General features: G+C 46.8%; 1 protein-coding gene across 4 annotated transcripts; it reads left to right on the forward strand.

Annotated features, from left to right (window-relative positions):
* Window positions 1-791: 791 nt before the first annotated feature.
* Tm6sf1 (transmembrane 6 superfamily member 1) lies at window positions 792-27,560 on the forward strand. Of its 4 annotated transcripts, none has more exons than XM_060367459.1 (10): window positions 794-1,519; window positions 5,182-5,285; window positions 7,686-7,783; window positions 10,829-10,932; window positions 13,386-13,468; window positions 14,700-14,821; window positions 16,893-16,997; window positions 18,669-18,761; window positions 18,923-19,042; window positions 21,201-22,143. In XM_060367459.1, the coding sequence occupies exons 1-10, from the start codon at window positions 1,428-1,430 to the stop codon at window positions 21,306-21,308; spliced, it is 1,029 nt and encodes a 342-aa protein (XP_060223442.1). In that variant the 5' UTR covers window positions 794-1,427; the 3' UTR covers window positions 21,309-22,143. The 4 variants fall into 4 exon arrangements, with proteins under 4 accessions (XP_021488748.1, XP_060223442.1, XP_021488746.1 ...); XM_021633071.2 differs by lacking the exon at window positions 21,201-22,143 and adding an exon at window positions 26,396-27,560 and having other exon boundaries at window positions 800-1,519; XM_060367458.1 differs by lacking the exons at window positions 794-1,519; window positions 21,201-22,143 and adding exons at window positions 1,629-1,833; window positions 26,396-27,560.
* The last annotated feature ends 61 nt before the right edge of the window (window positions 27,561-27,621 follow it).

Below are 27,621 nucleotides of genomic sequence, written 5' to 3' on the forward strand. Positions count from 1 at the left end.
TGGAGAAGACTAAAGAAGCTAGGTATTGGAGGTAAAGGAGGAAGGCTGGGCTGGCCTAGAGGATCACCGGAAGGAGAGGAGGCACTTTGGGGGATACAGGAGGTGGTAAGAGTAAGGAGCAATCATGGAAGGGGGTGCTGTCCAGGGTCCCGCGGAGACTTCTGGGAGAAGCTTGGGCAGAGGCTGTTACCCTTATTTGCCTATTGTTGGCTGAGTTTCAAGAAAGGAGAGGCTGGGAATAGAAGAGCTGGCTTTGGAACAACCGAATGGCCTGGCGCAGGTTATTGCCGACCCGCGGTTCATTTTCCTCACGTTTAAAAGGAACCAAATGACCTGTATGCCTCTGTTGTGAGGACAGGAAGGCAAGCACTCTGGGGCTCCCGCTGTTGCTCTGGAGCCCACTTCTCTTTCCTTCCCCTGGGCCATACCAGCCAGGCTCAGCTCCAGGGGCCTTCCTGAGCACTTCCACCGGAAAGCCAGCACAAGCAGAACTGGGCACCATCACGCCCTACACCCAAAGTCGAGCAATACTCCGAGGGGAGCCCTAGTCTTTCAGTCTTTGCAGTCCTCTGGGACCAGCTGGCTAGCAGCAACCCGGCCTGTAAGAACACTCTCAGGCAAAGAATGACTGCTGTCTCAGTGTTTCACATCAGCGCAGCCCTCTGAGGATCTGCTCTGCTACAAAAAGGAAAGGGAGTGGGAGACCAGGGTGCTGAGCTGTGCGGGGCGGGCACTTCATACTCGTCCATTGGGTTGATTTCCACAGTCATACGATGGAGCAGGCTGACCGCATTTCACAGAGGGTAAAGATACAGAATGCTTCAGTAACTTGATCAAGGTCAAGGGCCAGCGAGCGAGCAGCCAGGGTGGAAAACAAATATTTCCACTTGGCACTGGCACCTTGGTTGCGGCCATTGATGGCTGCTGGAGGGCGCGCGGGGGTGGGCGGTGTTGTACCCAAGGTTCCAGGAGCATCTGTCCCCGCAGGTCTCTGAGAGACCGGATCTCGCGGGCCTGCGGTCTCCGACACCCTCGGGTCTGGCTCCACCCTCCGCTGGACCTTGGCTCAGCCCAGCGCCAGTCCAGCTCGGGGATGCCCAGCTCCCGGCCGCGTCCTTCGTCCCGCCACTCCCTCTACCTCTAAAGCAAGCGTCCCCCGCCGCCTTTCTGTCCCGGTGGCCGCTGAGCCCCAGGGTTGGTTAGCAGGAGCCAGGCGGGGACGCCTGTGAGGATAGCACCGCGGCCCTAGCGCACCCGGGTGGCGCCACTGCGCGCGCGGGGCAGCTGCGGGCGACGGGGACGCGCGGAAGGGGACCCGGCCGGGGGCGCCTTGGAAGGGCGGCGGCGAGGGGCGCGGCGCCACCGGAAGCTGGGGTAGGGGCGCCCCGGGCGCGATGCGGTGAGGGGACAGCGACGCGGCGGTGGCGATGAGTGCCTCTGCGGCCACCGGGGTGTTCGTGCTGTCCCTCTCGGCCATCCCGGTCACCTACATCTTCAACCACCTGGCAGCCCAGCACGAGTGAGTGAGCGCGCGGGGTCGGTCGACGAGTGCCCGCAACTTTTCCACGGGCGCGGGACCGCAGCTTGGGGACCGGGGTAGCGTCCAGGAACGCCACGCCTGCCGCATGAGGGAGGCACTCGGGTCCTCCCCGGGGCTAGGGCAGTTCAAGGTCTGAGAGCTGGACGCCAGCTCCTTGATGATACTGAGTGGGCAGCTAGCATTGCTAAGGTCAATACCGAAATGCCCCTGCCTCCGAGACCTTCAGACACCAGAGGAGTGCAGAGCAACACGGAAGGCACAAGACCGTCCTGTTTGATAGGAGCGCTTTCCATGTATGGACTTTCACTTTTTTTTAATTTTAGAAACTGTCATGAGCAACTAGCAGAAACGGTTATGGTTTTTCTGGGCCTGGCTTTGCTGCTAACAGGGTGTCCTGGCTTTAGTGCTCTGGACTGTCAAAGGGGCAGTATTTGCACCTTAAGGATCTCCTGCGTGCTTTGAGGAGTGGGGCTGGATGCTGGCCTGGAGCAAAGGCACAGTGGTTCAAAGCAAAGGAAAAGGGTGGAGCTGAAGGAGTCTGTAAGGGCTCAGGGTTCCAGTCTGGCCTCCCACTTCTCTAAAGGGGATCCCTGACTGACCAGCCCCCATGGGCAGCTGAAGGCCTGGGTGGTCACTGGAAAGGCGCTAGCGGTGGCCCTGCTGAAGTTGATTGGTGGCTGTCGGAGGAGGAAGTAGCCTGCTGTTTTCCACAGCAGTTGGTGCTGAGGAAATTGCATCAGTCTATTCCCTGCAACCCCCTCTAGACCTCCAGACTGCTAACAGAGTGTGCACAGTCAGTGGATTCTCTCTCACTGCTGTGGCCACCTCATCCCGACAGCACGAGCACTGAGAAGCCCGCTTAGGCACCCGCTGCAGCTGCCTTTGGACCACCCCCACCTTTGGTGCATCCATCTACCGAAGCAGCAGCTCTGAGCAGTCAGATGTTTTGTGCATGTCATTGGAGCGCAGGGACCTTGGCTCCCAAAGCGGTACCATGAACAAGAAGCTCGGTGAACATTCGTTGAACATCTCTGTGCTCGGATCCCTTGCTGAAGTTGGGGACTAGCTGTTAACAGGCCATGGATGGCTCGGGAGTCGTGCATTAAAACAGACATCGGCAGATATATGAACAGAGAGCAGCATGCTGTGAAGACAACCAAACGGGGCGACTAGGAGGGGGGCTAGTGGCCAGGGAAGGTTTCTTGGAAATAGGGACACTTCAACTATGGCAAGATCACAAGGATGGGGCCTTGTGAGCATCGGGAAGGGGGTGAGCATGGCAGGGGAAGGAAGTGGGTGAGATAGGCAGGTATTTGCTGGAAGAGCAGTTTAGAGCTGAGGATTTGATGACATGTCACTGTGTCCTACTGAAAAGTGCTGAGACTTTGAGTGGGTTAGTCCAGCCATCCTCCTATGCTGTTGGACCTGCAAGATAGAATACCAGCAGTCTGTAACAGCTCCCTCAGAGACCCTTACTTTCTTCTTTCTATTGTCCCCTTCCTGGTAAGTTTCAGGGCCACTCTAGTGTCTGTGCCCTCCTCTGACTTCTCTTTGGCACTGCCTTCCTCTGGCACAGTCCCTCTCCTGGCCAGGCCCCCTGTGCATCTCTGAGCCCCGGCTCCCACCCCAGCCCATCCCCCAGAGCGTCAACTGCCTTTGATCTTTAACATCTGGTCCACCTGCTTGCCTGGCTGTTTCTCCTTCGTTCTCCCCATTGCTGGTTGCTGAAGACACACTTAACTCGACAGCCCTGAGTAAATGAAACCGCCACTTCTTCATTTATGGATCCTCCCTCCAAACCAGGGATTTCTGCTTTGAGCCCCCTCGGCCGCATGACTCACTTTCCCCACAGAGTCCCTTCTGTGGCCAGAGCTCACCTTCCCAGGCTGCAGCTCCTCTAGGTACTGGGCTGCCCAGCCTAGCGCCTTGTGTGTAGCACGCTTTCAGTTACAGTCGATTTTCATCACTTGAGCTTCCGTTTCCCCATGCCTTTTATGAAACTCCGAGAAACAGGATGATGAGATAGGTTGAAGGGTCAGGAAGGGGTCAGGAGATCTCACACATGCACCCCCCACATGCTCACTTAGGGTGAGATCTGGAGACAGAGCCTTGCAGGTATTCTGGGGGATGTGTGAGCTAGGTCAGGAAGCAGGGGAGGGGGGGTGGGAGTGGGGGTAGAGCGGCTAGTCTGGGAAGGGCTGTATGGCAGCCCAGAGGGTTCAGGGAAGAGCACCAGTAACTTGGCCCTCCCCCAAGCGGCCCTTCCCCATTACCTGGAGTCCCACTTGGGCCTGTTTCTGCCTGTCTTGGGCGTGTGCTGCTTTCCCCAGAGGGTCTCCAAGGACAGAGCGGGGAAGCAGAAGTGACCTACTGCCCCAGTTTCTCTTCCTCCCTCAGATGCAGAGAGCCTGAGAGGGACAGCCTGCACTAATTCATGCTACCTGTCGTTCTCCAGCCGAACGAGCATGCTGGCTGTGAGCTCAGCCCTTGGTACCCAGGGAGAGGGTTGTCTGCTGACCAGCACCTGCCTCTAGGCTCATCAGTCACACCTTGTCAGATGGCTCAGCCAACTGCTCCTCTCGTCCCTGGGCATCCTAAAGCAGCATCATGCTTGTGATTCACGGCAGCTTCCCCTTCCTCTGCTTTGGGCCTTTGTGAGGAGCATGGAGAAACCAGGCTACTGGCTTCTGGTTTGAGGCATCAAAAAGCTCCCATTTTTTTCCTAGCACATAGACCCAGTCTCTTTTTCATCATATAATAAAATTCATCCATACATCATCCAGTCTTTCATCTACCACCCCTCCATCCATTTCCATGTCTCTTACCCATTCACTAGTCCATCATCTCTTCTTCCATTCCATTCATCTTCCCTTCCCTCCATTCTTCACTGTCTTTCTCTTTCCCAGAGGCATGTGATGATGGTTATCTGGAGATCCCAGTGCCTAGGCCACGGTGAGGATCTGTGCTTGTGGCCGTTGACAGCTGATGGTATAAAGCAGGCTGACAGGGCCATGTAGGTATTTGTCCAGAATAGGAAATGCTGCCAGTGCCGGGCAATCTCGCTACCTCTGTAGGGCTGGGATGACCTTCTGGCAGGCAGAGCTCAGGACCCACGCGGTAAGTCTCTGCCTGTAGACAGAGGCCACTCTTGTTCATCTGGAGTCTCTGGAGGTCAGCAACAGTGTCTGCCACACAGGGAAAACACTGCTCTCTTCTGGGAGGGCATGTGCAATCATCATGAAGCTCAGTCTGAGGGCTCACGGCTTGCCCAGGGCCAGGGGAGGGGGCAGACTCAGTGGTTACGTCTGTTAGCTTCCAGGGTAAAGGGTTAGAGAAACAGGAGCCAGTGCAGTTGCCACCATCTTAGGGATGAGGGAGGGTGAGGAAGAAACGTGCACACGAGAGAGGTGGGAAGGAGAAAAGAATGAGGGGCCTGGGTTTCTGGTCCCCGAGAGCCATGGGGTTGTGACACAGAGATCAATGCGCTGTAGATAAACTGCACCAAGTTTTCAGTGCAGCTCAGGCTGATTCCAGGAGCCTTCTGTAGCCCAAGGAGCAAGAGCCTTCAAATAGCCAGGAAATTCCAGGCACCATTGTGTTCTTTGTGATTTCTGACCACCTCCCTGCTTTGGTCTTTACAGTTCCTGGACCATTGTTGGGGTTGCTGCCCTCATCCTGCTCCTGGTGGCCCTTTTGGCCCGGGTCCTCGTCAAAAGAAAACCACCACGGGACCCTCTGTTCTACGGTAGGTAGGCTTTCTCAGAGGGCAAGGGTTTGTGTCCACTCTTGGGCAGGGAGCTGGGTACACATTCCTTCTGAGCAGTGAGTGCTCTGGGCCAGCAGTGACAGAAACTGGAAGTGTAGGGCTGTTCAGGACAAGGTCTTCCTTGCTAAGCTACCCTCTAGGCAGTGGTGTCCACTTTCTAAATGGAGTTCTGCTGGAGAGTGACTGGCAGGGCCAGGCGGGCCTCCTCCCCGCACCCTGCTGAACCTCCAGTGCTCTCTCACCTCAGCTTCCTGGATGGGCTTCCTGCCCTCAGCTGGCTGCTGGCACGTGGACTGGGATTTACCATGCAGCGTTTGGTGTACCCCAGTGGTCTTTAGCCTTCCTAATGCTGCAGCCTACCAATACAGTTTCTCATGTTGTGGTGACCCCAACCATAAAATTATCTGTGGCCACTTTATAACTGTAATTTTGCTACGGTTATGAATCACAATGTAAACACCTGTGTTTTCCAATAGTCTCAGGGGACCCCCCGAAGGGTGGCAACCCACAGGTTGGGAACCACTGGTCTATACATTTGTGTAAAGAGGAAAATAATAATACCATGGGAGCTGGTCAAACGTTAGTATTTGTTAGAGATTTACAGCGTCTGACCAACACACATGTATGACAAACAAGTAAACAAAATTGCCATTGTTTGAGCATATCGTGTGCCAAGCAAGGCTCTGAGCCCTTCAGAAGTATTATTAATACACAAAGCAAATACCCCATCCACTTGGCTAGCTAGAGATAGATGCCAGAAATGCGGTCAGGGTCCCAGAGATCAACACTGACCCCTTTCATCACACATGCTGCCCCAGGCAAAACTGTAACTGGCTTTGGAGCACTTCCTGTGGCCAGGTATTTTGTTGGGCATTTTTATTCATTAAGTTTCTCCGGATGTCAAACACTCCTCACCTTTGTGTCTCTAGTGGGTTGGCTGCGGCCCCTGCTGCAGGCTGTGGGTAGATTTAAAATTTTACTTGTGTCTCCACCTAGTTCCCCAAAGCATACACTGAGGGATAAAGGAAGGAAAAGGATGTCCCTAATGCCCCGCTTAGAGCTAGCTGCTGTCACTTCCACCTGCGTCCTAAGGTTAGAGCAAGCCATGTGCCCTCGTCGAAGGCATGGGGGGAAGCATTCTCTGCCTACTGTGACCCTTGGCTAAGATGGAGAGGGAAGGAATTATTCATGACCAGTTTCTCCGTTCGCACACAGAGAGAACTGACTGTGTCCTCTCATGTCTGGGTGCTCCTCTCTGACATCAGAGCTGGGTCCTTATTCTTGTCTCACTCTATGGGCTTTGATCTGGTCCCAGAGCAGTCTCCCGCTGTTGTCTACCCCTCCCCTTCTTCCCCTCCCAGGGAGCCCACATAGAGCCCACACATAACCCACTGATACAATCCCCCTTCCTTGAGGCAGGCCAACTTTTGTGTCCTCAGTTCTGTTCGAGCTCTGAGGACCCTTGAACCTGGGGTCAAGCCCTGGCCCAGGTTCCTCACCTCCTAGGAGGCAGAGGCTGTGTCTTCGTCACCTCAGGAGGCAGCCACGGGCCTCAGTGAAGCACACTCAGGAACGCCTCACCCCTGTCGGCTTCCCACTGAGGCAGCTTTCCCACACTCCTTTTGTTTTCTCACAGCTTTCGTATTCACAAACTGGGTTTTCTACCAACCTTTCCCGGGCCACAGTCTCAGACCCCAGTTTATTATCGCTTGAGAAATGCAGTCTTCTTGATGAACTCAAATGTCCTGAGTGGGATAGGCAGCTCTTAAAAGGTTCTGGTCCTTAGCTGTCGGCCACTCATAGTGTTTAAGGCTTAGTTAGGGGTTTTGTACAACTGGGCCGGATTCCAGAGATGCAGCAGCTCCTCTCCACATCCTCAGCTGTACCATCTCATGTGCACTTTTAAAGGTCACTGCCTTTTTTTCCTCAAAGCTATTGGCTGTCCCTTGTACATCAGCCAGCTGTCTTTAGGACCTCCATGGAGGATGAGGTTTGTTTGGCCTTGAATTCTCCACTGAGAAGACCTTCCTTTTCTAGACCACCTGAACACCTCTTTGGCTGCTTGGCTACCAGCATAGCTGCAGCTGCCCAAGTGGAATGTGGGTTTCACTTGAAGGGAGTGAGGATGGTGTGGGTAGCCTGGCAGAGTCTTCTGGGCACTGTGATTGTCTCTTGACCTGAGTTCCCTCAGTGAGATGGGGAGGTCCATGGAGACACGTAAATGTCTAGCTGATGAGGAGATGCAGTCTGCTTGTCTGTGTAGAAAATGCCCACAGCATCTTCTGGAAAAGCATGAGCAGCAGCCCATGATGACTGGTGGACGCCCCATCCTGTTGTCTCCATGGCATGCATTTTCAGCTGCTGCTTCCTTTGTTCTAGTGTATGCGGTGTTCGGATTTACCAGCGTGGTGAACCTCATCATAGGCCTGGAGCAAGATGGCATCATCGATGGGTTTATGACCCACTACCTGAGAGAGGTACAGGGTTGCTCAGGGGTTGCTGTGTGGCTGAAAGCAGGCCGCTGTGGGAGTATTTCCTATCACCTCACGTGGCAGGCTAGGCACAGAAAACAGAAGATCTGGAAACCACTCTTTTCACCTCGCCTCCTTCACTCAGAACTACCTTGTGACCTAGCATTTCCCTTTAAGTAAAGAACTTTAAGTGAATTTAGTATTTGGGTTTTTGCTACTGGATTGCAATCTCAGAAGTCCCTAATCAGTCCTAAACATCTCAGGTTTTGGGAAGCCAAGGCAGGAGGATTGCTTTGAGTTTTAGGGTAGTCTGACAACATGGTGAGTTCCAGGCCAGCATGGACTACATCATCATCATCATCAACAACAACAATAATAATATCAAGGTACTTACTTAAGCTTTCTGAGTCCCTACCAAGTTATTTTCCACTTTAGAGTGGGCTGAATCCAGTCCCAGAGAGGCCAGGGAACCTATACAAGGTCACATAGACAATAAGACACAGAGGTGAAACAGTATTGTCTATTGTCTTTCTGTACTTCAAGTAATGGGGAGCTTCGTGTGTCTCCCAAGCAGTGCTTGAGGGGAGAGTTTGAGCCAGAAAGCTTGTGAGCATGGGGCCTTGTCATGAGGTAGGACATCTGTACGGTGGCTTCTGCAAGGCCAGCAAGGGCATGAGGGTGGCCAGAAGCAGCACAGAGTAGAGAGAGGGTCGAGTTTCAGGGATTATGAGTGGGATTTGGGGTTGAGTTGGGGGTGATGGGGAGGAAGGCCTGGGGTGACATCCTGATTCCTGTTTCGGGGTTTTTAGAATGCTGGTGTTACCAAGTCAGAGGCTTGGGGAGTGAAGTTCTGCAGAGCCACTGAATCCAACCATCTCCTGCCTTCAGGAGTTCACTGTCTATTGTGAAGGGAGGATGGCAGTACCCTGGTGTGACAACAGAGGCACAGCCTTGGCACAGCTAACTGGGCTCTGGGAATGGCTGAGAAGCCTCTTCGAGTTGCTTTCGTTTCCATAGCACATCAGAGTGGCCATGGGAAAGGACCACACATACTTCTGTACGGCGCAAGGAAGGGAAAGCCTTCTGGGGTGAAGGGGCAGCTTGTGCAAAGGTCTGGAGAGGAGGCCTAGTGTCTGTTTTCCCAGGAGTGTTTACAGGGTGACATTGAGTTCATCTGGGGACATATGGAGTTTGGGGTGCTTGAGGGACATCTATAACTCCCCAGCTGGCAGGGCTGGGCAGGTCTGGACCTTGAGGAATGGTTCTGTCAAAGAGATTCAGGAGCCACCTAAATATAGTTGATACTTCCAAGTCCAGAAAGAGAGTTGCTCACAATGGAGAGCTGCTCAAACTCTGGAGACTGGTCAGAAGGGGAGGAGCTTTGGAAATGGACCATGGTTGGTGGACAGAAGCAGAAGGAAAGCCTGGAGAGGGGCCAGTGAGCCCAGAGGAGAGGCCTTCAGGATGGAGGTTGCTGCTCAGGAGTCAAGATATCTACCTGGTAAGGTTGGCAAGACTTGGAGCAGACAGGTACAAGAAAGGAAGCTGGGATGTAACAGTGAGAGCCTAGCGGGGACCCAGTAGAAGTGATGGGGCTTTGGCCACAGGCTTTCGGGCAGAGGGAGGCCGCATGGGTCTTGCACTGCAGCTACAGTGTGGTAGATGGGAAGCGAGGAGAGGTGGGATGCCCATTTGGAAATGTAGCAGTGGCTTTATGCATGACTGAAGGCCTGACCTATGTTGTGATGAACAGGGAAGGTCACCCACGGTGACAGCATAGACCAAACATTGGTGAGATTTGTTTAAAAATTGCTCAGAGCTGGCTGAGCCAGGCGTGGAGAGGCCAGGAAGGGCTTGGCTGAAGGAAAGAGCAGATGAGTTGAAGGAGTTCGGGTGCGTTAGAAGGGCCCTCAGGCATCTGTCAGGCCCCCTGAGGAGGCCAGCGCTGGCTCTCAGAGCCAGGTGTGTAGGCAGGGATGACTGGAGCCATGAAATCAGTTCGAATTATGTAGTCAGAGTGTCATGGGTGAGAGAAAAAGAAGGTGGCCAGGCAGAGGGCTAGAAGTTCAAGTGTGCCTTCCTGAATCTGATTGGATTGTGAGAAGGTGGCTGCTGTCCTTGCCCCAGGAGAGCCACTGAGTTTCATGCCTCCTCAGCGGTGATACACAGTTTGGCTGCTCAGACCCCTCCCAGTTAAAGCCAGGATGGCAGCCATATTTGGTAAATATAAGAAGCAATCTGGGGCTGGGTTGGGTGGCACACGCCTATGATCCCGGCACTCAGAGAGGCAGAGGCTGCTGGATCTCTGAGTCTGAGGCCAGCCTGCTCTACAAAATGAGTTCAGGAGGGCACTGTCTGGGGAGAAGGAAGAAGGAAAACACCATCGAAGAACCCATGTTTGATGGGAAGCGTGCATAGTTCATCATACAATCTTGTGTTCATGAAGCTAAAAATATCTCAGAAGTGTGGTTCTTGTTGGCGATGCACACGTGACTCCATATTAGCTATGATCTCAGGCAAGGCTTGACTCTCTTGAAACATGTTTTCTCCTCTAGACAGTCAGTCCTGACCAGCCCACAAGCCTGCTGGGGAGGTTGAATAAAAGGCTGGGGGGGGTGTGTGTGAGCTCAGTGCTGCCCGTGTGTGTGCGGAACCGGGCATGGGCAGCTAGCTCCCCACGTTCTGCCCAGCCCACAAAAGCAGCATGACTGGTGAAGGCCAGCAGGTGGCACCAGTAAACAGCCTGGCTCCATATGGCTAGGATCGCCCACACAGCCACCTGATGCCTTTGTGTTGTTGAACAAACCTTTGCTGAGTCATGAAATGCCAGTCTGTCAGGAATTCTGTTTGATGCCATGGCAGACCTTGGTTTTGGCAGCCCCAGGGAAAAGTCCTATTTCCACAGTCCCACCAACAGTGTGGAAGCAGTTTCTTCTTAGTGAACGAATACCATTTAGTTCTGTTGTTTTGTTTGCAACCCAAGTACGGTGTCTTGCGTTTTAAAGATTCGAGTCTTCCTTACAATGGGTGTCTTTTTACTGCTTTCTTTAGGGTGAGCCGTATCTGAACACGGCCTATGGACACATGATCTGCTACTGGGATGGCTCTGTTCATTACCTGATGTACCTGGTGATGGTGGCCGCCATAGCATGGGAGTAAGTTAGCTCTCCTGGTGGCCGTGCCACCTTCGCAACTGATAAGGGGTATGTAAGCAAAATGCACGTACAGAGGCGGATACACACAGGTATGCCAGGACAGGAATGTCTATGAGTTGGACAAAGCTTTATCTTCTTTGTGTATCTGTCTTTTTGAAAGCACCACTTTGAGTTGGCTTTCTATCTGGTGGCAGCTCCGGCAGAGACCCTTTAGGTTTCTGCCTATATTTCGTAAGAACAATTTCTCATGGTGTGATGGCACACGCCTTTATTCCAGCATTCAGGAGGCAGAGGCAGGTGGATCTCAGAGTTCTATGTAGCCTGGTCTACATAGCAAGTTTTAGGCTACGGCTACACAGTGAGACCCTATCTCAACAAAAAAACAAACATGAGACAATAAAACTCTTTGTGCGTGCGTGTGGCATGTGCACCTGTGTGGGAGTGTGCGCTCATTCACTTAGGCTTGTATGGAGGTCAGGGGTTGATGTAGTCCTCAATTTTCCTCTACCTTAGTTTTTAAAGTTATGTATGGAGGTCAAAGGATAATTTACAGGGCGGGGGGGGGGGGCTCTCCTTTTACCACATGAGACCTGGAGACCTCACTTAGGTTGACAAGCTTGGCAGCTGGTGCCTTTCCCAATGAATCATCTCACAGGGGCACCATCTTACTACTGCTATTGTTGTTATTATTACTGTATTTTTTTTTATTTTTTACTGAGACAGGATTTCTTTGTGTAGCCTAGGCTGTCCTTGAACTCACTATATAGACCATCCTGTCCTTGAATTTACAGAGATCCGACTGCTGGGATTAAAGGTGTGTACCACCACCCCAGGCCAACCTGGTAGGGTCTCTCACTGAACCCAGAGCTCACTGTTTTGCCTAGCAAGAACCTGGGGCCTTTGTCTCCGCCCTCAGCCTGGAACACATCACCATGCTCAGCTTTTCATGTGAGTGCTAGAGATCTGAACTTGGGTCCTCGTGTGCAGGAAGCACTTTTCCCACTGAGCCATCTCTTCATCTCCTCAATTTTAGGAATCATGTCCAGCACATTGTAATTCAAAGGTTCCATCTCAGTTCGGTTCACCTCAAGTTCAGGTGTGGTTGGAGGGCTGGAAATTTCACAGTCTTGGGTGTCCTTCTGTTCTTTGTAGTGGCCCTCTGGGAGCGTGTCTATGTTATTGGAAAAATGAGGGGAGGTTTTGTGAGAGTTGCTGGTTTGGGGGTACCAGTACCCTCTGCTGTGACAAGCTATAGCTGTATCTCACAGCATATGGACTCTTTGGGAACTCCTGTGGCAGAAAACTTCCTGTGATAGAAGTGACTAGTGACTTAGGCTCAGTTCTCACTCCTTGTCCGCTGTGGCTTGCCATGGCTTCTTCTGGGCCTAGAAGGCAGTCTTGGACTACAGACTATTCTCCAGACAGCTTGAGCTTTCCCAGCCTTTGTGTGGCCCTAAGTTAGAGAAGGTCTTTCAGTTCTGCCAGCGGGAAAGCTGCAATGGGCCCCTGAGCTGTCCCCCCTTTCCTCATCATGCTCTCCAGGACACTCTGGCTTATTCTAGTCTATCCTCCTGTGGCATCCAGGACTAGCCATGGCCCTGGTGGGGTTGGCTCCATTTGGGGGCTGCAGCAGAGCAGACAACACAGTGCTAGCCACTCTGTGTGGAGTCATTTCTGGGTTATCAGTTGAAGGGCCATGTGGCCACCACTGAGATTAGAGCAGCCCCGTTAGAATACAGGGACGTGTAATTTATCCTCACCTCTGGGGCTTCAGCCCAGATTCCATGTTGCCACTCAAAGTCCACTTTAGATTCTAAACTCACAGGGTCCTGCTTCCTTCCATCTTTTTCTTTTCTTCTATGCTGTGATTTTCATACATAACATGTAATACTGTCCTAATCAGTAATGGCTATGTCATAGGTCAACATGTGTTATGTGGAAAGTTTAATTTCCTACTTAAAAGGCCACCAAGGGGCAGGGGCGATAGATAGCTCAATCGGTAGGGTGCTTGCTGTGCAAGCATGAGGACCTGAGTTCAATCCCCAGCACTCATATAAAGATCTGGGTTGTGAGGGCCTACACCTGGAACCCCAGTTCTGGGGGTGCACCGACGAGAAAAAGACAATCCTGGGGACTTGCTGTCCAGCCTGCACAGCTGAACTGTTTAGAGCTTCGGACTCGGTGAGAAACCCTGTCTCAAAAATAAGGTGGAGGATGACTGAGAACGAAACCTGACATAGCCTTCTGGCTCTGCAAGCATGCACATGGATAGGCCTCCACATACGTGTGCACACACATTTGTCACACGTTCGTGTGCCTGAGTGTGCAAACCCATAGGGTGAAGGACACAGCAAGCTTGACTGGCTTCTTATGCTTATGGCTTGATTCAGGATAATTCTGAGGACTTCCTTTTGTATCCCACAAGTACACTGAATCAAAATGTTTTGTTGCAGGGAAAGCTATAGAACCATTGGCCTATACTGGGTTGGATCCATTATAATGAGCATTGTGGTTTTTGTGCCTGGAAACATTGTAGGTAAGATACCCTATTTGTTGGCATTGTTTGTTTTGCAATAACAGGGCTTTTTAGAGAAGTTGCTCTAAAGCTTTATGATAGAGTAGACCCCAAGCTCATAAAACTATTTTCGAAGTTATTCCTATTCCCCTCTGTGCGCTCATCTTTATGGCCAACTGTTGGGCAACATGCAGGGAATCTTATGTAAGAAGTGGGAAACAGTAAGATCTGGAGAGGACAGGAACCCCACAAGGAGCGCAACAGAACCAGAAAATTTGAACACAGGGGTCTTCCCAGAGACTCATTCTCCAACCAAATACCTGGTATGGAGATAACCTAGAACCCCTGCACAGATGTAGTCCATGGCAGTTTAGTGTCCAAGTGGGTTACATAGTAATGGGAAGAGGAACTGCCTCTGACATAATCTGATAGGCCTGCTCTTTGATCACCTTCCCCTGAGGGGGGAGCAGCCTTACCAGGCCACAGAAGATGACAGTGCAGCCACTCCTGATGAGATCTGATAGACCAAGATCAGAAGAAAGGAGAGGAGGACCTCCCCTATCAGTGGACTTGGGGAGGGGCATGTGTGAAGAAGGGGGAGGGAGGATGGGACCGAGAGGGGAGGAGGGAGGGCCTTATGGGGGGATACAAAGTGAATAAACTGTAATTAATAAAAATAAATAAATTTAAAAAAAAGAAGTGCTTTAGGGGCAGTTTTCAGATGTATGTTAGTTAAGCAACTGACATTTAGAGCTCAGATACCACTTACAGCTGTTCGTATTAAATGCCACTCCTCACACTTATGCTAAATGCACTGGGAAATCAAGATTTTTTTCTACAGGCTGAAGTCAAAGAAGTCATTTAGTCATGCAGAAAATTAGGATATATGTGTTAACTATGTTTTTTAATGTTGCAGCTAGGACATCACTGTTGAAAAACATGTGATGTCTTTTTGCTTTTTTGAGACAGGGTTTTTCTGTGTAGCCATGGCTGTCTGGGACTTGGTTTGTAGAGTAGGATGGCCTTGAACGCACAGAGAGCTGCCTGCCTCTCTGCCTTCTGAGTGCTGGGATTACAGGTGTGCACCACTATGCCCAGCTACAGCTAATGGTTGTTGACTTTTTTTGTCTTATATAATACAAATATTTCCTGGTTCATAGAAAATTTTATGATTTGGGTATGATTTGGAGGTACTGTGTTTACATATGCATGAACAAATCTTTGACTATCTTTTCCTCTCTCTTTTAAATAGGAAAATATGGAACACGAATTTGCCCTGCATTTTTCTTAAGCATACCATATACATGTCTTCCTGTGTGGGCTGGCTTCAGAATCTATAATCAGCCATCAGAAAACTATAATTATCCCTCAAAGGTGATTTTCCTGCACTTACTCCGTAGACCAGGCTGGCCTTGAACTCACAGAGTTCGCCTGCCTCTGCCTCCTTGAGTGCTGGGATTAAAGGTGTGCGCCACCACACCCGGCTGCTAGCAACTTCCTTAATGTGGTAGATGGTCTGCTTCTGCCTAAACCCAGAAAGGCCACACTTCAGGGGACTTCCTTTCCAAGGATCGCCTTGGCCCTTGTCACCCTGGTGTGTTAGCATGAAGTGACGTTCAGAGCAGGTAGTTTTCCTGGGTCATTAATGGCCTGTGTGTGAGCACACGGCACCTCCTTCACTATACCATTTACTGCTGAGGTGTTCCAAGTAATCCACACAGACACAGGATCTGATCCCCGGGGATGCAGGCCCCTGGACACTAGTAGCAGGAGCCTCCCCTTCTATTCACTGCTGAGGTGATCAGGTGGAAGCAAGGCCAGCTGGCTCTGTAGGGCTGCTTATGTCTCCATTTCCAAACTAGTGAGATCTTTCTAACTTCTTCAGTTTGTGTATGAGATCCTTGGGTAAGGTCCTTTAAATTTATCTGATATGTGGAAACAAACTACTACTTGGAACATAATTACTCACCTTACAAAGCTATTTTTATTTTAAAATTTATTATTTATTTAATTTACTTACTTTTGAGGCAGGGTCTCACGATGCAGCTAGCCTCAAAATCACAGGGATCCACCTGTCTCTGTCTCTTGAGTGCTTGGATTAAAAGCATTCACCACCACGTCTGGCCAACATTCTTTGTACAGATAGAATTCATTAAAATATGTTCTTAGGGGAGTCCTGGGGCTAAATTCATAGTCATCCATGTGCTGAATCGCTCCACACTGTGATACTCCTCGCTCCATGGACATTATCGCTTAGGTATGGTTGATTTGTAAATATTTAGAAACTGCTGTGTAAACTCAGGCCAACAGCAGCTACACTCAGACATCTCTATGAGGAGAGAGTGGGCGTCAAAAAGAAAAGATAAACAGTAAAAGATAAACAGTAGCCCTTTGCGCTGGCTCTGTGTTTTGAAAGGCCTCCGTGTCAGTGTGTGAAAAGTGTTTGCATAACAAGACACAGAACCATTTGTGTTATTACTTCAAAGCTAAAGCACAGCTATGGGCTTTCTTACTCGGTGCTGGTAAAAACAAATCTCAGAAGGAGCCAAGCTAAGTACCTCAGAATCACTCTGCAAAGCAGTTCAGCCATGCTTCCAACCTGGTTCTACATCAGGGGCCTGTCCTGCTGGAGTCGCTAAGGAGCCTCGGAAGAGGTCTCTGTGCAGAGTGGCTCCCCATCACGGTAAGGGTTGCAGTGGAAAAAATGCCCCAGTGTCCAGCAGTGAGACAAAAGGATGGTCTCCTTATAGTATTTTCAATTTCTAATCACGTGGGGATGTGCTCACAGGCAGCTATTCAGTGAAGAAGCAAAAATGTTTATATTCTAAATTCTGTTTTTGCAAAAAGGCTATGTAAGTATCTGTATATACACATAAAAATGCATTGAAACGTATGAGTCAGGCATGGTGGCGCGCATGAAATCTTATCCTAGCACTTGGGAGGGGAGGCAGGATGATCACGCATGTGAGGCCAACCTGAGCCACACATGGCATCTCAGCCACATGCCTGAGATCCTGTCTCAGAAAAACCCAACCAACTAACCAACCCGTCAGCTCATCAGCCAACTAGCTGACCAGTCAACTAACCAAAAGACCAAACAAAACCGCTGTGTCGACTGTTAACAGCAGTGTGGCAATTTATGGTTTACTATCTAAAATTTCATTTTTCAAATGGATGTAGCTAACTTTTATAATCATGAAAATGAAATTCCAAGGAAAATTATGGACTCGATCTGGAAGGGCCTCAAATCACCTGGCTCAGTAACTCCATTTCACAGAAGAGGAAACACACTGCAGGGAAAGACACTCTGGAAGTTCAGTGGCCAATGGCTTGAGATGTGAACTGTGCATCGCCCGTAGTCGTTATTCATGTCATGGCATTTAGTGTTTCAGACTTGTCTTGGCTTTGGGACAAGTTTGTTATCTAACAACAAATTCTATTTCAGGTTCTCCAAGAAGCCCAAGCAAAGGCCCTGCTGAGAAGACCATTTGACTTAATATTGGTTGTGTGTCTTTTATTGGCAACTGGATTTTGCCTGTTCAGAGGTTTGGTAAGCGTAACATCAAAATAATAATATATTATTCCAAACAGGATATATATATGATATATATATGTATCATATATATATACACATACATACATATATACATGATATACATAGGATATATACAAGATATATATATATATATATATATATATATATATGGAGAGAGAATGTATGTGTATGTTTGTGTGTGTGTGTATAAAATTAAACTGATAAACTCCTCCTGCCATAGCCTGGAGCTCTGGACTAGCTTCCTGCTGCTCTCTTGCCTTCAGCCCCGACACCCCCGCCACTCACAAGGGATGACTCATTCTGGGCTATCTCATCCTTCCTCCTTTGGGTCTTCAGATGAAGCTGTCTAGAAGTACCTTCCTTTCCTTATTTTAGGCAACTAACAAGTTGGCCATTAGGATCTCATTCTTCTGTTTCCTTTGACCCCCCTCCCCCCCCATTTAAAGGCAACTATCTTTGTTCAGGATGATCCTCTAAAACCTTACACAGCTGTGGCCCAGGGCATCCTGCACTCTCAATAGGGGTGATGGGGGCAACAGTCCTCCTTTGTGTAGGGTCACGTGAATTCCTCACTGCTAAGGGTAATGCTGAATTAGGTTCAGGGTTACAATCTGGTAACACAAAGGCCTCATGAGCTTTTTATTTTGTTTTTTTTTTCTTTCTTCGCCCTTTATCATTTTTGCACATAGTAAGTGCTCAGTAAACAACTGTTACTGTCTTGATTCATCAGTGATCCTTCACAATGACCCAGCTTTATAATTTATTCTTAGAAATATTTTACTCTCTCAGAATCATTTGCTAATCATATTCAGCTTCAACAACCACCAACTGTCCTAAACTCACTGGTGTTGTACAAGTTGAGAACAAACCATGGAACCTTTGGTTGCTTTGCTCTCATTCCTAAGTTTAAACACGACATCCAGTTGTACCCTTCCATGTCCTTTTCTCTTGCCCCTGAGAAATGTGTGTGCATGTGTTCTGGGTGGGGCTTTTACACATGAAAATTTGGGCAGAGGTCCAGCTTTACTGCTAGCCTGTAATCTGTGCTGTCATCTAGGTGGAAAACTTCATTTATGGCTAAGGATATGAGGAATGGTGCCTGAGGCAGAAGTGTCTCACTGAGGTGCCAAAGTCTCTGCTGCAGCCTCGAGTGTTCACTGCGGGGACTAAATCTGCTCTTATTCTTTTTCAAAATGGACAGAAGGGGCTTCACAGGAGGACCCTGCTTTTAAATCATTCCTTACTGCCTCCAAAGGCCATATGCTCTGTGAGGCACGGGAGAGAGGCGGATGCTATTTTTGAATCTTGCAAAGTACAGTAAGATTAGTTTGGCACAGAAGTGGCTTTTCTTCCCATAGAGGTTAGTTGGCTAGTTATTCCAAGTGGACCTGGTCATATACCAACAAAGCTGTGCTTCGGCTCACTAAACCTAGGTGCTGAAGCTGTGAGTATCAGCGTCTCAAGAACACTGCCCCGCTGCTAACCTAGGCTTAGTCCTTTAGAGAAGTCTGAGTATTTCTGGTTTTTCTGTTACTGATGATCCTGTAAAGACACATAGTGTATGTCGAGGACTGAAGCAGCTCATGACTAAAGCTGGCGCACAGCCTTATCAGCAAACTGCAGAACCAGACAAGACTATTTATAATGAACTCATTTTATCCTTAGATTGCTTTGGATTGCCCAGCTGAGCTCTGCCGACTCTATACACAGTTTCAAGAGCCCTACCTAAAGGACCCTGCTGCTTATCCTAAAATTCAGGTCAAGTAGTTACAAAGCCTAAGATCTTTCTAAAGCTAATTCTCTTATTTTAAATGGGAAACCAAGGGGCTAGCATTTTATCTTTGAAAATATTTTGTTTTTGCTTTTTGTTAAGGTCAACCTGGTAATTTGCCTTTATTATTTATTTATTGGTTACACAGATGCTGGCATACATGTTCTATTCTGTCCCTTACTTTGTGATTGCACTTTATGGATTAGTGGTCCCTGGATGTTCATGGATGCCTGATATAACACTGGTCCACGCTGGAGGTCTAGCTCAGGTACTGAGATAAGAATATTATTCCCTTTGGAAAAAGTTCATTAGTGCCCTAGCTGTCATCGGGCTTACGAAACCTGCCTCTGCTTGGTGAGTAGAAAATAGTTTTCTAGTTTGTTGGAAGGCATTTCTGACACACACACACACACACACACACACACACACACACACTTAAACCTGACACCACCTTGTAGATATGGTTATCTGGTGAAATTAAGGTTTTTGAAAGTAGCAGTGTTATGAGAATAGCAAGTGGTGCTGTTGTACCATGGAATTGTTTCCCAATCTATGGACATGATGGCTACTGATAAGAGTTGAGAGCTACAACTCTTAAGCTGTCCCCTCTGTCTAAATGAAGAGTCCAGAGCTCTGCTACACAATGCTCAGCAGAACCAGGAAGGCTGGTTTGATGTAAACTCTGTTTCTGGAAAGCTGAGCCTGCCCATTAGTCCCTCACGCTGGCACCTTGCCAAGTCCCTGCCTGACAGCAGGTGTTTAATGAAAGTAACACTGACCTGGAAAGGAGAGTGGGGTCCACCCAGAAGCAAAGCACAGTTAATTACACATTTGTGGTACAGTAACGACGATGGCAGAAAGACCCCAGAATTTATAGGGTTGAAAAACAGAGTACTTATGGGGTCAGTGGGTTAAATCACCCCTGATGTACTTAATTAGAATATTCATAGAAAAATAGATAAAGCCTCCAGAAGAAATGATTCCTGGAGAAACGCTTAGCCACTTTGCTCTCCTTGGTCAACCTCTGAATACTTGATCCTCAAGGCCTTGGCTTGGCTTTTATTTCTCCATCTTTTAATATCAACTGTAAGCTGGTCACCAGTCTCTTCAGCTCTTGACTGCTGACTCCTAAATTTAATTCCCAATGTAATCATCTCACCTAAATATCTCACTAGCACATCAGGTTTTCTGAGACATTTTCAGAAACTTGTGAAGTAAAAGAGAAGCAGCACCATTGTAATGGGAGCAGGTACACTTGAGTTTTTAAACATAGCTGCAAAGCAAGCATCAGTCTATAAAAGAAAACATTTTCTTGTTTGATACAGAAAATGTCTTGGTTCATAGCCCATAGCTAAGATTCTCCTGTCTCCCACCATGCCCAGGCAGCACATCAAATTTAGAGACTAAAATAGCACCCATTTTTTCTGTTGCACAGTCTTTGTAAATAGCCTGCGCTTGCATTGGTTGTCTCAAGCAAAAACCTGGAGTCTCTTGAATTTATTCAATGTACAGGGGTGTTTTGCCTGCATGTGTGTCTATTCACCATTTGGTACCTGGTGCCTGTGGAGACCAGAACAGGCATCTGCTCACCTGGACTTGGAATTACATCTGGTTGTGAGCTACCATGTAGGTGCTGGGAAATGAATTCTGGTCCTCTGAAGAACAGCCAGTGCTCTCTCCATCCATGGAACAATTCATTAAACTCCTCTTCCTGTCACCCACCGCATATAAGCCCATCACCAGGTCAGGCCAAGTCAGTTGTCTCCAGAGCGAGCCTATGGCCACTTCACTTGTCTGAACACCTACTTCCTAACCTCACGCTTTGTTCTACTTGCCTTGTGTGAGGGTAGGCTGCATGCTGTGTGACAGTTAGCAAGTTCTCAGTGGCTTAATGTAGTCAAACTATGTTTCTTGCTTATGCAAAGATCACATGGGAGTTTTCATGGGCCAGATCTTGCAATTTAGCTGCAAGGGAGGTGGGCAAATGTGATACGGAGTCTCTGAAGCAATGGTGTAATGAATGCACAGTACCGTCTTTGTGGTTTTTTAAATTTAAATGAATACCACTTTAAAGGTGAGTCACATCATCACCAAATGACAGAATAGGGCTAAAATCTTCCGTCTGGCTCTAAAGCTCATATGCACAGTATCATCTCCTCCTGCAAACAATCAGCTGAGGCAGAGCCCAAAAGCACAAGGTAGGCCTGTGCATGGCCTGGAGGAGCTGAACTGTTGTGGGGAGCACAGTGGTAGGAAGCAGCGCTGCCTGCAGCCAGTTTTTGAGGGCTGAATGGGGACTTCATTAGGTTGAGCTGCTCCAGGGAACAGGAGGGACATTTAGGCATGGAAACTGGTGGGACAGGACAGAATTAGCTGTAGTTTGTTTCCTTGACTTGGCTCCCCTCTTTTTCTCTTATACTCTCCAGGACAAGGCGTCACACTTACCTCACTCTCACCAGCTATCCTTTGATACGGTTGGACATCCTCTGCATGCCATGGGCATTGGTTTGCCCACTGCCACCACCCTGAGATAGGATTCCGAGTGTCCTCAGCTAGAAGGGTGGCAAAGGACAGGCGTGAGGCCTGGTCAATCACAGAGGACAACTAGAGAACTAGACAGGAGAACCTAAACAAATGTCCAGTTATGTGGAAGAATTGCATGGCTGAGTCAGGAGGCTCAGAAAGGCCCAGCCCAGAGGCAAATATGTTTAGAGCCTACAGTAGTAAGACCAACAGTGGTTCTATGGATGAGGCTGTTGCAAATGGGTTCCTGTGACTGGGAAGGGCTGTAGTTCTGGCAGAGGCAGCTCAACTAGACTTTAAGCTTTGCAGCAATCTTTGGGTCCATCTGTCATAGTCCAGTTTGACAAGAGACTTAAGCCATCATTGCTGCTAAGTACCCAGATCCAGGACACGAAGGCCAGATCCTGTAAATGTCAGTTTTCTCTCAATTGACTGGCCTAAGTGGCATGGTCCAAAGATTACCCTTTCAACATCCTCCTACCTCTTACTTGGGCTTGAGTATCTACTTATTCATAGTGTTCAGTTTAAGTAAAGACTAGAAATGCCACAGCAAAGCAATGCACAAAATCAGAATGTACCTTGTTCTGCATTTGGCAAATACATGCTTAGGAAATGGCCCCTTCCAGAAGGTACACTTGTGGCAGAAAGGATCTCTGTAATCTTTAATCTTGATTAGCATCCCTTACTTTCTACAGCTGTTGTCCAATTTAGAAGCCTTACACAAGTTACGCTCCTACTGATATTGTCAAACCTTTTTGTCTGATCCCCAGCACCAATGGGTCCAGGCTGGTGTTGTAACCTTCCTTCCTCAGCTTCCCAAGTGCTGGAATAACAAACACATACTACCAGGTCTTACTAATGTAAAACATACTATTGAATGATGTAGTAAACTCCTAAGATGCTGCTATTTAATAAGAAAAGAAAACCTTCAAATTTTCTTATTTAGGTCATTGGAAGAAACACTGGGTGGTTTTGGGTCTTCAGTTTCAGATTGTTAGAAACCTGTCATATCTGTTCTCTTCAGAAAGTACAAGCTCAGTCAAACATTTTAAAATAAAAATCAGGCTCTATATTAGGCCAAGTTATTCCACTGGGGAGTTAGAATAAAAATCTCTCCCTTCATATACAGTGCTTGCTATAGGACTAGAGTTGCACGCCTACCAAGAAGTATGACAGACACATCAATTCACTTATTAGTGTTTTCCACCACCCGAAGTACAGTCAGCTCTTTGTTATGTGCAGACTCAACCAAGTTGACAGAAGATGTTGAAGCCATGAAGGTCATCATAACTGAAAAGCAGACTTTGTCTTATTTCTTAAAAGACACAGTACAACTACTTACACCTCATTTATACTGTTTGGTCCCATAAGTCCACACGTAGGATGATGTACATAAAACACAAACATGTCTTATACAAGGGAGTTGAGGCCCCAAGGATTTTGACATATATGAGATATCGCAAGGTCCTGGAACCAAGCCTCCTTGGATGCCAATGGCTGATTCATATTGTGGGAATCATTGAAAATTAAAAACAAAAACCTGAGTTAATATAGTAAGTATGATTAACAGCAAATGATGATTCAAGCCCCTTGTTGCTAGTAGTTAATTCAATGACTGCTGTTACTTTACCTCTCTTCATCACCAATTTTCTCTTCGGTAAAGTTGCTGAGGATTAAATAGGGTACTACGTAAAGGGTTTACAGTCGTGTCTGACATGTAGTCTGACATGTAAAAGCTATGTGACCCGTTTACATAATTATTTTTGGTATAAAGAATTGAGAAAAGGGTCTTCTTAGATTAATTCTACAATTTAACCAAAATGTATCTCACATATAATGATCTTCAAAAACAAACAAGCCTGGGCAAAAGCTTAGGGGCAGAGTGCTAGTGGACAGTCTGTAACCCCACCCCCCCTGGGGCAGCCCAGTCAGCTGACAGCTGTTCCCACTCACTGCTTCTCCCACTCGTGGCTATGCAGGGATCTAAAGGAACGTCTGTGGACAGTCTAGCTGACTTTCTTGGAGTTAAGTCCTGTAGCATTTTTCCTTCACTGAAACCTTTCAGGAGGGTCTTGAAGTTTTAGGAAGCCCTAGATAACCTGCTTCTCATGCTTTATTAACAAGCAAGTTTGAGCTTGGGTTTCACTTTCTTACGTGCTTATCCTTTGATAGACAAGGAGGTAAAAGGTCAAGAAGGGGGTCTAAAAACAAGGAGCCCAGGTTGTCAACAGTGCCATATCATTAACAGGTATTTGAGTTTTGTATGTCTACCCCTCCCCTACCCAAGGTGGACCCCATTACCTGGCTTGTGGTGGAGCCATAGTCCAATTTAGCCACGTGGTATTATCTAGAGTCAATATTATCAACCTCTACACTGTGGATTATCTACTTATATTACATGGGGCCCAAAATAGGGCCCAGCACCTCTGTAGGGGCAAATTGTTACAGAATTCATACACATACATTGTGATTAGGGAGGGTTAGGCTAGATGATCATCTTTTCCCAATTTTCTCTACAAATACGGGGGAGGGAGCTATTACAACTTGTCTTTTGCTTACTTTCACTATCTTATTTTACATTCTAAACACTCAATCTGACCAACAAAGTTAGTATCTTATTTCTGCAAAGTAGAACACTTAGAATTAAGTCAAAGAGAAATGACTAGGGGTGTCAGCCACGTCAATGAATTTTGTCATTATCCTTCAGCAGCACTGCAGTCACCCATTCGCTGGATTCCAGGTTCCCAGGCAGAGCTCCACAGGCCAGGTAGAGAAGCAAGTGTGCTGAGTACTCCTTACCAGTACGTTTGGGAAAGAACCCCTCTTCAGGTGATGGAGCTTTCCCTGAAACCTCAGAACCCTGAGCACCTAGCTCTAGAGGAAGCTTCAGTTAGGGTCCACCCAGCCGGCTGCCACAAACACACCCTTGTGCAGTACCAGGAGCTGCACACAACTGGCAGCAGCATTCTTTTCTCACGTGCATACACTTTTTGGTGAAGAATGCTACAATCTTCACCCCTTGTTAATAATTCTGAGTACAATGCCCTGCTACTATAGGTATAGAAAAATGCTTTAAAGATCTTCCTTGTATTCTGACAGTCACAACACCATTGTTGTTGAACATTTATTGAACTCTAACAATGTGATAGGTGCCACACAAAACATGAGACACATTATCTGCCCAGCTGGCGTACAATCTAATCTGAGGACACAAATCATTTTTTAATGTTGCCATGAGCTTACTGTCCATGAAAATGAGGTATTAATTGCACTGTTAGGTGCAGGAAAGGGCCCACAGAATCGCTGACCTTTCAGGCAGGTTTGTCTACACAAGTACACGCAACTGCTCATGTTACTTATTCTTGAAAGCTATGGACGGTATTTTTCTGGTCGTTTTATGATGTGCACAATAATCTATAAGTATAGAATCACTAAACCCACAAATATGACAAAACCAGGATTCAAAACTGGCCTCTAGTCCAGAAGAAAATTGTTATATATTCAGAAAAACAGCTATTTAAAGTAGGTCCTAAAGAAAAAGTGTTAGGAGCCAATTTTTTGTTCACAGTTCCCACACTGTCCACAACAGTGGCTCCTCAAGGCGGCCTCCATAGTCTCTTTTGTTCTCAAGGTCTTTGTCTGTACAGGCCCAAGATGCAAACGCTGGCTGGGACTTTGGCTATCTGCCCTAGGGAGGTGTGTCTGAAGGCAGAGCCCTCTCAATGCACGTGGATCACAACGTAGGTAAAGCCACTTGTTGGTCCTTGTCAACTTACCACAGGAATTAAATTTTTATCTCCAGAGTAGCAAAAACATATTAGAGGTATGCAGAATGTATCAGTAATTTATAAATTGTAGCCCATTAAAATATCTGCCATTGATACAAATTCGTAAACATGCTGCTTATAAAAGCTTGCCCTTTTCTTGTCAAACCAAATGCTAAGTAACACTTTTATCTGTTAACCACTTAACACAACTGATTTCACATGGAAGGAAGTATAAGGTAACAAATACATTAGAACAAATTCTCTAGTGAGTCTTTGTTACCTCTTTGGATTGCAGTGTTCCTTATCTTTTCACTTTGATCATAGTATACCAATAATTTACTCTTTACTGCATTTAAATCCTTAGTCTTTACACGTGTATCTTGAATTTCAGCCAAACATAAAAACGGAGACTTGGGGTTTGCATATTACAATGTAAGTTTTCTGAGAAAATAGTCTCTTGGTTCTCAACCCTACTATACTCTGTATTCTTTTCTAATAGTTTTTCTCTGTGCTTATGAAAAGTATAGAAAAACAAATGATCCAAGCAAAATTCAACCAGCACATTCTAAACAGAGTATGTGTGTGCACACACACATACATACACACACACACACACACACACACAATCAGAGGCGGGTGCTTGCCATTCTGCTCCGAAGCTTCAGTTACGCTGACCAGTCACAATTCTAAGTAGATTTCTGCCTGATCTGGAAGGTTGTCATTTTATTATCATAATGCTATCCACAGCCAAACTATTAACAAGTGTATCTTACAACAAACCATTGTGTTATTAAGCTGAACCTACCAAATACACAAACAAAGCTACATGATGATGGGGCTCTGAGCTCTTGCTTCTGGTTATCAGTCTGATAAATGATACTGAGGTCCTCAGGGCTTCTCTTTAAATAGCTTATTACACTAACTACAGTTTAGATTTTAAAAGTCAACTTTATTTGTAATTTGAGCCCAATTTGTGTATGTAGTCAGAGTTCCTAGAATTCAAATTTTAAAAGAGTAGAATATTTTATTAAAAAAATTTTTTTTTGTTGAATTGAGCCAGTAATGTTTGGTATTGGGCACTGGATAGGTTAAAAAACACAATTGGAATGATAAAATCACACTTTGAAAAGGATACATTATTTGAATAGTTATATCAAGAACAACCTTAAATTTAGTGCAAGATTATATATTAAGATTGGATTATCTAAAGGTATTTTGCCTTTAAGTCAGATTTTGAGGGCACACTGAGTGAGACACTCAGAATTCATTATTAATCTAAGTGAACAGATCTCATGCTTACACTGTTTTTTTGTTTGTTTTAACGTAAACAGGCTCAGTTCTCTCACATTGGTGCTTCCCTTCATGCTAGAACTGCTTATGTCTACAGAGTACCCGAAGAAGCGAAAATCCTTTTTTTAGCATTAAACATAGCATATGGAGTTCTTCCTCAGCTCTTGGCCTATCGTTGCACCTACAACCCTGAGTTCTTCATAAGAACAAAGGCAGATGAAAAGGTGGAGTAAACATACCTCATGTCCTTTCCGACCCTGTTAATGGAACACTACTTCCCTTCCATACATGAATACTCACGAGCAATTCACATTCTTGCTCTGCAGCTTATGTGTGAGTGAAAATAATATTATTGTATGGGCACATTTTCATTTTTGAAGGGAAACTGAAGTTGAGAAACAGCTTGTCTAAAAAAATGTATCAAAATTTTTTTTTGTGAATGTGACCATTGATTTTAACATCAATGGTGTGAAAATTACAACTCTAGTGCCTAAAAAAAAAGCACAAAATGAAACTCTTCAGAAGTGACTAACCATATCCACTATGCATAGGAAATAATTCAAAACAGCAATTACAGGTTGGAGAGATAACTTCTTCATGTGAAATGTATGAGTCATTGACAATCTTAATATAAACAATCTTAATATAAAGCATCAGGATATTTTTAAGTTGTCTAAAGTGTCTTCAACAAGGAAAACATTATTTATTGCTGTCAAAACTTTTATTATGAATTTAAATAGTTAAAATGACACAAATCAACTTCATTAGTTGCCTTAATGAACAATTGTTTTACTGGTGGCTGGCAATAATTTTCTTGTGTTTCTGTGTATATCGTCAATAAAATTATTTTTGGTGTTTTATAAAGATAAACTTTATTAACTTTGAAGCATTTCATGAATACATTTTTTCATGACAAATTTTGAACTTTTATTTAAGAAACCTGTGCCAGGTGGCGGCGGCACACGCCTTTAATCCTAGCACTTGGGAGGCAGAGGCTGGCAGATCTATGAGTTTGAGGCCAGCCTGGTCTACAGAGAAGGTTCCAGGACAACCAGGGCTACAGAGAAACCCTGTCTCAAAAAACAAAACCAAACCCTGTTGTATGTTCCAATTTAAAATATTATAAACATTCTCCATATGCTTTACTGTAATCAATGGCCTTTTGATGAATTTCATTAATTTTAAAATAAAATATTAAAAACCTGATGTGGCAGTCTGTCTTTTAATGAACTTTCAACACTTGAATCTGTGCGAGTACAATCAATTG

This window comes from Meriones unguiculatus, chromosome 14 (assembly GCF_030254825.1).
Source record: "Meriones unguiculatus strain TT.TT164.6M chromosome 14, Bangor_MerUng_6.1, whole genome shotgun sequence".
Taxonomy (NCBI): domain Eukaryota; kingdom Metazoa; phylum Chordata; class Mammalia; order Rodentia; family Muridae; genus Meriones; species Meriones unguiculatus.